At 37.5% G+C, this 12,500-nt stretch overlaps 1 protein-coding gene across 1 annotated transcript in view; it reads right to left on the reverse strand.

Moving 5' to 3' along the window:
- LOC136837554 (uncharacterized) overlaps nucleotides 1-12,500 on the reverse strand; it is a 125,320-nt gene that overhangs the window by 22,607 nt on the left and 90,213 nt on the right. The window contains exons 5-6 of the mRNA XM_067102408.1: nucleotides 6,061-6,935; nucleotides 458-619 (exon numbers count right to left, since the gene is read on the reverse strand). Of these exons, the coding sequence (XP_066958509.1) occupies nucleotides 458-619; nucleotides 6,061-6,935 (1,037 nt within the window). The remainder of the gene's footprint in view (nucleotides 1-457; nucleotides 620-6,060; nucleotides 6,936-12,500) is intronic.

Consider the following 12,500-nt stretch of genomic DNA (forward strand, 5'->3'; position numbering starts at 1 on the left):
ATATATATATATATATATATATATATATATATATATATATATATATATATATATATATATATGTATATATGTGTGTGTGTGTGTGTGTGTGTGTGTGTGTGTGTGTGTGTGTGTGCGTAGACATGCTGGAATTCACAACATTTTATCAACTGCTCAATACACACAAATTTCTGATTAGGCCATCAGTATCTATTCCCACCCAAGATACCAGTGAAATACAACATGCATAATACTCCTTCGTTTGTGTAGATCCACGTGTGAAAAATAAATGTTTTCCTTCTCTTGAGTGCCACAGAAGACGAAGGGTACAAGTTGTTTCAAAAGCATAAGTTCTTGTTTCTACAAATGAACAAAATCTTAATCTACGGCTAAAAGACACTACTTTCCCTGTTGTCTAAAAAGGTCTACCGCAAACTTTCCCATCCAAGCAATTCCTCTCCCGTTGAACTTGACTGACCTGGCATTCGTATGTCCCAGCATCAGAGAGCTCTATGTATTTTATAACGAGAGTCCAGTCGGTGCTGCCCTCTGGATGGTGGACGCTGAACCTCTCCTCTTTTGTGTAGGCAAGAGTCCCAGAAGTTAAAATGTGCCAATCTCGACGCCTCACCCACGATACCTGCGAAAAGGTTTGTAATCGTGTTAGTCACGCCTGTTTCTGCTGCTTACAGGGGTCCTCTAACCCTCCTTCTCTTCTCTCTCTCTCCTCTCTCTCTCTCTCTCTCTCTCTCTCTCTCTCTCTCTCTCTCTCTTCCCTGAACATTTGCGAATTATATCTTGCCTTTATGACCCATTTACGTTTTTACCAAACGATTTTGGACGGTTCTTGTCTTATTTTATAGTTTACTTTTGTTTCATTCTTACTTAGAGTGAATAATGGATTTGTAGAAAAAATATATTAATAATTTTTAGGGCTGAAGTCTTTTAGAGGTTCTCTTTATGATGAAAAATTATAATTTTCATCGTAAAAAACTCCTGACAAAAAATACCAATAAATATCAGAATATTAAATATTTCATTTTAATAAAGCTAATCCACTATGCTAATAAGTATTTACATATTTCATAATATTCACTCGCGTCTCACGATCCCTCCAGGTGATCGTGTCTTTAATTAAGATTCTTCGTTAATCATTCATTATACCCTGCGTAAAAAAACGAAAGAAAAAAAGCTTGGCTGAGCTCATTGTAATCAACGAGCCTTAGCGTTCATGTTTTCCGCCTGTTAATTTGAGAACCATTACATGAAAAGGAATTGTAAATAACACCTTATTCACAAAGACATCACCCTAACCCACTCTCTCTCTCTCTCTCTCTCTCTCTCTCTCTCTCTCTCTCTCTCTCTCTCTCTCCTTACCTACAATTTTCATACCCTTATTCCTCATGCATTCGCTTAGAGGTTGAATTCTTGATAAATAAAATTCAGTCACTTTTATTTTCAGTGGAATTGTATTTATTTCTTTCCATTTATTCTTTATTGCTTTCATCAGAAAGGAAAAAAAGGAGGACAATAGGACCTTTTTGCACTCTACTGAATCACTAAGCTTGTATCATAGTATGAATGGCATAAATACATGTTAGGATTTTCATTATACTTTACATTTTCTTATTCTAAACCACTCGCGAAGAAAAATAGGACCGAGCTTAATCGTTTAATACTCTCAGTGAAGACACAATATGGGTATTACCTCCATCTTCGACACGAAAAAAGGACTAGCATGGAAAGGAGAGCGGTGCTTTGGACAATGAAGAGATTGTGCAAGTAAAGGGGGATATTTTAAAGGCATGCGCGGACCTAACAAAAGCCCTAGACAAAACTGACGAAGTTGCATTGTGGACGATGTCACAGGTAGGACAAACACTATAAATATTTCGGAGTGATTACAAGTCTTTTGACGTCACTTATATGATTCCTGGCATTGTTTCATTTACAAAGATATTTAACAGATATGACACGAAAACACATCCTTCCTTTTAACCTCAAGGATTACATTGAAGCCTGTGAGGAACTGTCAGCAAATGAAACTGGAAACCAAGAAGAAGGAACAATTACTGTAAATATGGATTGTGAATGAATAGAAACAATGGATTCATGTAGTTATCTGGGAGTACCAACAGTGGATAATAATAGAATTGGAGGGGAGATGAAATACATAAAAAGGCTGAAGCAAGGGAGGCAGGAGGGTGCGTGCAAAAGATTTGGGAAAGATTTAGGAACGTATGTAGGGGCTGCTAGCCTAACTTCCTTTATGGGAATGACCTTTAGATGGGAAATGCAGAAGCTATTGAGATGGATAACTGTCCAGGCAGACCTAGAATATGCTGGATATATGGCATTTAAGAGGAATTTAACAGGTATTTTCTTATTTTTAACTGGGACTAGATTATTATAGCCTTACCCGTCTCCTCTGTATCAAATACCCTGTACAAAGTTGTTTACAAGAACACCTGGTTCGCGTTCATTTCTTTTCCATACCTCTGTGAGGTTCCCTCTATGTTGCAGCTATTACAGTGCATAGCACTTTTTCCTCAGCCCACTTGTCCAGTCGATTAAAACAGTGAGAAAAGAAGATCCGTCGCCCGCGACCACCAGATTCGCAATCACCTCTGCTGGTATAGAAAAGCCAACCTGGACCAACAAAAGGTGTATGCTGCTCACCTGGTACCGAAAGCCACTTCGACGCTCCGAGATAGGCCTAAGTTCTTAACTTCAGCTGTCACCTTAAACAGGTAGGTCAGCCAAAGACAGACGGCGTTATCAGCTGCAGGTTTGTTAAAACAAAAATTTTCCAAAGAGAGACAACAATATTAGAAACAGGACTTGCTGAAGAAAAGGTAACCATCTCGAAGGATTTACTCTCGAAGACGATGACATTTGCCGTAAGGGTTGCTGCGGTCACTTTTGTCAAAAGAGATATCATCTGTTCATCAGTCAGGGGGAACAGACGAAGATAAAATTCATTATTCCATAAAAAAGGGAAGAACAACAACGCCAGAACATGAAAATAATTAAGATAAACGGCCAATACTCTGCAGATTTTTATATGAGACACATTAAGCCCTAGTATCTAAAAGATCTACTGTGTCCATGTTAGTACCAAAGTTCTGAGGGCAACGCTCCCCTTGTTACATTCCAAAGACCTTTTTGAAGTTTTAATATAGTCTGTTTATATACACCTAAGTTTTATCATTATCCTTCTGTGTCCCTCAACTGATTAGCAAAAAAAAAAAAAAAAAGTTCTTAAACATCGTTGGAGGTCGCAATACTACTGTTTCGCACCAGTTTTCTTCAAAAATCCTTCTCCCTCTTTCCCTGTTAATTTAAAAGGAATACTACTCGTCCCAAATCAGAACCAACCACCATTTACTCACTATTACCCTTTGGAAGACCGTTCTAACTTTAGCTTTATTCGGGAATTACCTTTGAAAAGGGAAGGAAGAAAATGTTTAGATCAATGCTCCTTTTCATCTCTTAGTTACTTCAGACTTCCCAACGATGCTTTGAGAGTTGGCCAATTTCTCCGGCAGCCATATTAGCACTCTGAAGTCTAAGAATAACCACGTCAATCATACTAGTATTCTGAAGTCGAAGGATAACCTCGTCTGTAATTATGAAGTCTAAAAATAAACGCGACCATCATTCCGGTGTTCTGAAGTCTAAAAATAACCACGACAATCATTCTAGTGTTTTGAAGTCTGAAAATAACTCATGGCATTTCAGTAAAAGGTTTCGCTATGGTTTATGTCTACGTCTGCCCTACATAAATGATAGTTCTCTCTTTTCATTATCCATGAGATTATTTGACAAGCTATTTACGATCAACGATTGAAAGGAAAACAATAAAAAATCTATTAATTGAAAACACTAACATTGCAAATCATCTATACCTTACTCAGACAGGTTACACGACCATAAATATTTACCGAAGAAAGTAATGTAACCTGAAAAAATAGGACAGATTTAGTTGTGCACAAGTCAAAAGGGCCCCATACATTGAATTAAGATAAAATCAAGAAAATTAGGGGTACATTTATTGAGTTGTGATGAAATCTCTGAAATTAGGGGTCCATATAATTAAAAATTAGAGTGAAAACAAGAAAATTAGGGGTCCATATAATTAGTTATTGTGAAAACAAAAAAATTAGGGGTTCATATATCTAATTAGAATGAAATCAGGAAAATAAGGGGTCCATATATTTGATTAATACGAAAACGTAAGGGCCCATATATTGAATTAAGATGAAACAAGAAAATTAAGGTTCCATATATTTAATTAAGATGAAATCAAGAAAATTACGGTTCCATATATATTATTTAATCAAAATGTAAACAAGAGAACAGGTGGTGGAGGTACGAAAAGAAAATCTGGCAATTCTGTTGGAATCTTTAAAGTAAAGTGAAACTCTTCAAGATTTTAAGGACTGAAATAAAAACAAAACAAAACCATGAAACTAAACTACACTCTCCAGCAATTTTAAACCGTTGCATGAATAATGGAAGATGACTATGAATCTCAAACGGCCAGGAATATTTCAGAATAATGTCTTTCAAACTTCTAGAGGATAGTTTGGCCTCTTTACAGAAGTTCAACATTGTATTTTTTTTTTTAATTCCCCGAGGCGCACAGACACTAACTTGGAAATAGAGGGAGGGAGGAAGGGAGAAAGAGGGAAATTTCGTATGCAAAAAATAAGAATATTTTCTATTTTGTTTCTAACAATCGCGAGTTAGTTTGAAGAAACAGTTCCGTAAGTTTAAAAAAAGTTTACCTCTAACTCAGTGGTTCTTAACCTGGGGGGCGTCAGCAATTTCCAAAGGGGGCGCGAGCCCTAGGGAAAAATTAAAAATTCTCTAATTATATTCGTTATTCTCTTAACAAGAGTCGCTAGGAAGCAGCGTCAATTATCTCACTAATTCATTCCCAAAAGAATAAAAACACCCCTTCTCATTCACTTTTTTTTTCATTTTCCTTTAAATCTGGGAGGGAATTTTCATCATAGAATGCAAGGACCAACTCTTAGAGGCGGGGGAGGGGTTGGGGTGGGGGCTGGTAACGAAAAGGTTAAGAACCACTGCAGTCTAACTCATGGCGAGATAGTTTAAGAATACTCACTCGAAAGGAACTAAGCGTACGTATAGAGAAGGAAGGAAAATTATTATAATTCAAATAATAACTAATCAAAATAGAGGATATAATACATAAATGACCATAAAATGAGCAGAATCCTCACCATATAAAATATGATGAGAAATGGTCAAACAACACAAAAACTGAACATCATACACCGTGGGTCATGTTTATCTCACATCCAACACAATATGTATTTTTATAAGAATTATACGATCCTGGAACAAACGGGAATGGAAATAATATATCTATGTGTGTGTGTGTGTGAGAGAGAGAGAGAGAGAGAGAGAGAGAGAGAGAGAGAGAGAGAGAGAGAGATTCGGTGTTGCGTGTAAAAAAATGAAACGGGTATTATGGCTGTTATTATAATAAAACAATTATAACATCAACTGAGAAAATAGAAACGCACTGCAAGAAAACTTACCTGATTCTACAAAAATAAAGGGAATACTTTTACAATGATTTGCTGTCATCAATAATAATACGAAAACAAGAATCCATGTTAAAAATATTGTACTGACGGGGAAATTAAACCTAATGAACTGTGAAATGAAACTTGACACTGAAAATTTCAATTACCGGTGACCCGTTGCCATTTAGCATTCCTCTCTCTCTCTCTCTCTCTCTCTCTCTCTCTCTCTCTCTTTAACCATTTTACTGCCTTTTCTCTGAAAAGAATCCATCACCTTACTTGTCTTTCCATGGAATGATGCGTCGTGCATTCTCTCTCTCTCTCTCTCTCTCTCTCTCTCTCTCTCTCTCTCTCTCTCTCTCTCTCTTTCTTTTAACCATTTTACTGCCTTTTCTCTCTCAAAAGAATCCATCACCTTCCTTGTCTTTCCATGGAATGATGCGTCGTGCATTCTCTCTCTCTCTCTCTCTCTTTGAACCTTTCTACTGCTTTTTCCCCTCAAAGGAATCCCTCATCTTACCTGTCTTTCCATGGAGTGATGCGTCGTGCAAGGCAGAAAGACAGAGCCTCCCAATTCACCCGTCAAGTTCAAGATGCTGTCAGGGGTGTTGGTCACTCGCATCCGGATGTCATCCATTGGCGCCAAGGACGAGGAGATGGAGGAGGAGGAGGAATCATCCGTCAGGGAAGCGTAGGATGACGAGGAAGAGGCGGAGCCTTGCAGTAAGGAGGATGAGGAGGATGAGGAGGAGGAGGATGAGGCAGGCTGCTGAGTCACTGGGGAGGAAAAAGCAGGAGGATTAAGGTGGCGGACATCGTTACCGAGGATGTTATTGCTCTCGCGGTTGTGCTGGGGAGAAGGGGGACGCTGGGCGCGAACGTTCGAGGACGACGCATTGAAAAGAACCAGAGACAAACTCTGGAGGTTGGGAGGTAATTTCGGCACGTCCCTGGTGGTGGTGGTGGTTGTGGTGGTGGACCCCTTGGTGACGCCGATACTCGAGCTCATCGTATAGGCTTGGGAAGGGGTCGTCTTTGTTTCCAAAGGCTGGTCAGTAGTCACAGCGGGAGTCATTGTATCACCCTCAACAGACCCACTGGGTTCACTCTGAAAGGTCGAAGTTTCTGTCATCGAAGTCGTCGTTATTGTCATCTCCAGGGGCGTGGAGGAAGTCTCTAAGGGCGTCTTAGTCCGGAAGGACTGCTGCGTCTCTAGTTCGACGATGGTCGTCTCCAGTGGGTGGTCCTCCTCATCGTCAGTGCCTAAAGTCGTCATGATGCCTAGTTGCATGGTGCTAGGGACGTCCTCGAGCGTCGAGTCTTCTCCTGCTGGGGCTGAAATGTCTGAGAAATTGGCGGAGGAGGAAGTCATGGGGACAGGAGGAACTGGAGGGACTGACAAGGGGGAGGGACAAAAGAAGGCTTCAATTAGATAGTTATGTTTAAGGGGGGTCTTTATTAATGACATATTTTGCTGATGATGGCTTACAGTATAGTAAAACATGTCATAAACATGTCAATAACTTATCATAAACATGTCAGTAACTTATCACAAACATGTCATAAACATGTCAGTAACTTATCACAAACATGTCAGTAATTTATCAGACACATGTCAGTAATTTATCACAAACATATCAAACATGTTATAAACATGTCGGTAACTTACCACAGACACGTTACAAACAGGTTGAAAACAATAAATACACGTTAACGACTCACTGGTAGTCCTAACCAGTCGTGCATATGATTATCTTGCATTTGCCAAAGGTTCGATCTCCAATTCCTGCAGTTGACTTGATTTCGGTCTATTTTTGATATGTGTGCAATAAGTTGCCAACATGTGTCTATGACAATTGACTGACTTATTGGTAGTCCCGACCAGCCCTGCATACGATTATCTAGCATCTTCCAAAGGTTTATTCTCCAATTCCTGTAGCAGACTTGTTTTCAACATGTTTGTGATGTGTGAGCAATAATTTGCCTACACGTGTTTACGACTTTTAACTGACTTATTTGTAGTCCTAACCAATCCTTGATCATTTGCCAAAAGGTTCGTTCTCCACTCAGGGTTGTTAACTTGTTTCCAACATGTTACTGAAATGTATGCAATGTGTTGCCAACATGTTTTTATGTGACATATTTAACTGTAGTGTGGTCGTACCCTTCGAGTTTTCGGGCTGCTAAAAAAAACCCTGTTGAATTTGATCAGATTCATGCCAGACAATAAGTGAAAAAGATACTAATAATAAAAAATAATATAAAACAATATATAATAATATAAATACTATAAAATTATATAAATACCAAAAGACGTGCATCACTTTTTTAATACATTTCAGAATAAAGTTTAACAGAGAAGCTGAACTAAAACTGTTATGCAAAAAATACAGTGCGAGTTATCACGTCATGGATTTCCTAGGAAAATAAAGTCTAAAAATTCAGGACTTCTTACGCCATGTGTTTCCTATTGGCAAAGTTATAACAACACTAACGTTAGAGAAAAGTAAATACAATGAAATATAAATGAAATATAATGAAATATCCGAAAGGCAAGGACAGATTGGTGAAAATACACAAACAGAATGCGGCCGTGGAATTGTAAACGCATTCACACTCATAATACTGTATATGCTGTCGGACGTTCACTGGATTTCTAAAGAAAGTTTAATTCTGATTTTAATTGTTTTATATAGAAGAAAATTAGAGGTTTTGCTCATAAAATATCAGTATGTATGCAATTTCGTATAATTCAAAGAAATTGTACCCAAATTGTGAGGAAACATTTCTCATTGACTAAATATATTTACAGTATACACACACACACACACACACACACATATATATATATATATATATATATATATATATATATATATATATATATATATATATATATATATATATATATATATATGTGTGTGTGTGTGTGTGTGTGTTGTTCGTTTGTGTTTGTACTTGGTCTTTCAAGTTTTCTAATTTTTTTCTACATTCCTATTAGAGCTGCCCTTCTGAGTTTAATTGAATGTAAACCCATATCTCTTCAAATTCAATACCTCAAACAATATTTCTACAATTGCCTGAAATTCTTTCTTCCATTTTTCAGGTTTAATTAAACCTTATGTTTCTACAATATTACTCACAATTTTTCTCCTAAAAACAAGCACCAACATTATTATTAATTCTTTAAATATTCGATAACTGATTGCATTTTTTATTCCTAGTAATAATGTGATTTTTATATGAGGAACAATAGCATTAATTAAAAGTGTAAAATATCTTTTCAATATTGCTTGGGGTGTCCTTATCATTTAAAAAAAAATGAATGTATTGTTCATCGCTCTGTAAGGTCATAACAGAACAATCATTTCAACTGAGACGAATTTCAGTGAAATATAATATCCATTTTTAAGATCATTAGCAGGACTCTCTTTATCATGTTACTAACAGAATTACTAATGGAATTATTTTACAGTGGAAAAATACATCATGATATTTGATTAAAGTTCATTGTATGAATAGTTTTGTCTTCTAAGATATATAAGGAAACATTTCAATATATATATATATATATATATATATATATATATATATATATATATATATATATATATATATATATATTGTATATAGATATATATATATATATATATATATATATATATATATATATATATATATATATATATATATATATATATATATATATATATATATATATATATATAATATTTGTATACACACACACACACACACACACACACACGCACATATATATATATATATATATATATATATATATATATATATATATATATATATATATATATATATATATATATATATATATATGTGTGTGTGTGTGTGTGTGTGTGTGTGTGTGTATATAAACACTAAATATTCGAACAGGAAAGCAGACTCGGAAGACAGGTGAAAGAGTACGGCAGGAGGAAAAAAAAGGGCATCAAAGTGAATGTATACAACCAATTTCAGAGTGAAATAAGATATTTTTGGACGGGCCTGGGTCCCCTTCCCCTGAAGTCCCACCCATCTACCCACCTTTACCCAACCATCCAGTTCCGCCCACCCCTCCAAGTCGCCAGGCTGCGTTTGACGAATAAGAAAATACGGTTATGCTATTCGATTTAAACTCAAAGGCATGTGACGGCGACAGAGAAAGAGATGAAGTTACTGAAGAAAATTAGAATGGAAGGTCTCCCGGAAAATTGCACGAGGATGGAGCTTGACTTTGGGAGATACAAGGACTCTTAAAGACGAATTTAAATGAGTGTAGTCGAGAAAGAAATATGATAAGGGTAAAAGTTCGCTCGCTAAATTTAGGTTAGGGAAGTTCCAAAGACGAATAGAAATAATTGTATTTGGGAAGGAAAATGGTAATGATGAAAGTTTAAAACCTCGCTAAATTATATTTAAATACAGAGAAAATGGAATGGAATATAGAGCTTGGGACCTATGAGGTCATTCAGCACTGGAAAGGAAATTGAGAGTAGGTAGGTTTGAAAGGTGTAACAGGAAGAAAACCTCAAAGCAGTTGCATTATGACAATTGTTAGGAGAGGGTGGATAGCAAGATGGAGGGAAGTTAATATGAAAGGAGGTACAGTAAAAGGAATTTGTGTAGGGGCTTAAATACGATTTAGCATTTGAATTATACATGTTGCAGGGACTGTTGTGCTGCTTGTGTTTATGTCAGAGGAAATTGCTTGATGTTGATCGAATCTATATATATATGAAATTTTTTATCACACCGTGATTTATATACAATCATGAAGCTACAAATGTCGCTTAATATCAAATTCACGCTACCTCGGGAATATCTCCAATGGAGAATTGTCGCCGAAGGGGAATTTATATAAGTGATAAATGAATTGGTATCGTCGGGACACGAACCCTTGATACGAAACCTATTCAGCAACTCCAGTAGACGCTACCCACTGAGCTATCAAGGGAGGTATAAGTCTTTGCCGATTCTGCTGTACTCTTTTTACATGTCGTGAGCGGGGAAATTGTACTTAGCCTCGGCAATGACCCACCTCCGCCATGACAGTTCATTGGTACGTTTGGAACATGCAACTCTTATTATGAAATTATTTATCACACCGTGATTTATATACAATCATGAAGCTACAAATGTCGCTTAATATCAAATTCACGCTACCTCGGAATATCTCCAATGGAGAATTGTCGCCGAAGGGGAATTTATATAAGTGATAAATGAATTGGTATTGTCGGGGCACGAACCCTTGACACGAAACCTATTCAGCGACTCCAGTAGACGCTACCCACTGAGCTATCAAGAGAGATATAAGTCTTTGGCGAGTCTGCTGTACTGTTTTTACCCATCGTGAGCGGGGAAATTGTACTGAGCCTCGGCAATGACCCACCTCCGCCATGACGGTTCATTGGTACGTTTGGAACACGCAGCTCTTATTATGAAATTTTTTATCACACCGTTATTTATATACAATCATGAAGTTACAAATGTAAGCAATATCAAATTCACGCTACCTCAGGAATATCTCCAATGGAGAATTGTCGCCGAAGGAATTTATATAAGTGATAAATGAATTAGTATCATCGGGACCACGAACCCTTGTGCGAAACCTATTCAGCGACTCCAGTAGACGCTACCCACTGAGCTATCAAGAGAGGTATAAGTCTTTGCCGAGTCTGCTGTACTGTTTTCAGCCGTCGTGAGCGGGGAAATTGTACTTAGCCTTGGCAATGACCCACCTCCGCCATGACAGTTCATTAGTACGTTTGGAACACGCAGCTCCTATTATGAAATTTTTTATCACACCATGATTTATATACAATCATGAAGCTACAAATGTCACTTAACATCAAATTCACGCTACCTCGGGAATATCTCCAATGGAGAATTGTCGCTGAAGGGGAATTTATATAAGTGATAAATGAACTGGTATCGTCAGGACACGAACCCTTGACACGAAAGCTATTCAGTGACTCCAGTAGACGCTACCCAATGTCCCGACGATACCAATTCATTTATCACTTATATAAAATCCCCTTCGGCGACAATTCTCCATTGGAGATATTCCCGAGGTAGCGTGAATTTGATATTAAGCGACATTTGTAGCTCCATGATTCTATATAAATCACGGTGTGATAGAAAATTTCATAATAAGAGCTGCGTGTTTCAAACGTACCAATGAACTGTCATGGCAGAGGTGGGTCATTGCCGAGGCTAAGTACAATTTCCCCACTCACGACGGCTAAAAGCAGTACAGCAGACTCGGCAATGACTTATACCTCTCTTGATAGCTCAGTGGGTAGCGTCTACTGGAGTCACTGAATAGGTTTCGTGTCAAGGGTTCGTGTCCCGACGATACCAATTCATTTATCACTTATATAAATTCCCCTTAGGCGACAATTCTCCATTGGAGATAGTCCCGAGGTAGCGTGAATTTGATATTAAGTGACATTTGTAGCTTCATGATTGTATATAAATCACGGTGTGATAAAAAGTTTCATAATAGGAGCTGCATGTTCCAAACCTACCAATGTACTGTCATGGCGGAGGTGGGTCATTGCCGAGGCTAAGTACAATTTCCCCACTCACGACTGGTAAAAACAGTACAGCAGACTCGGCAAAGACTTATACCTCCCTTGATAGCTCAGTGGGTAGCGTCTACTGGAGTCGCTGAATAGGTTTCGTGTCAAGGGTTCGTGTCCCGACGATACCAATTCATTTATCACTTATATAAATTCCCCTTCGGCGACAATTCTCCATTGGAGATATTCCCGAGGTAGCGTGAATTTGATATTAAGAGACATTTGTACCTTCATGATTGTATATAAATCACAGTGTGATAAAAAATTTCATAATAAGAGCTGCGTGTTCCAAACGTACCAATGAACTGTCATGGCGGAGATGGGTCATTGCCGAGGCTAAGTACAATTTCCCCGCTCACGACGG

Source organism: Macrobrachium rosenbergii, chromosome 59 (assembly GCF_040412425.1).
Source record: "Macrobrachium rosenbergii isolate ZJJX-2024 chromosome 59, ASM4041242v1, whole genome shotgun sequence".
Classification (NCBI taxonomy): Eukaryota; Metazoa; Arthropoda; class Malacostraca; order Decapoda; family Palaemonidae; genus Macrobrachium; species Macrobrachium rosenbergii.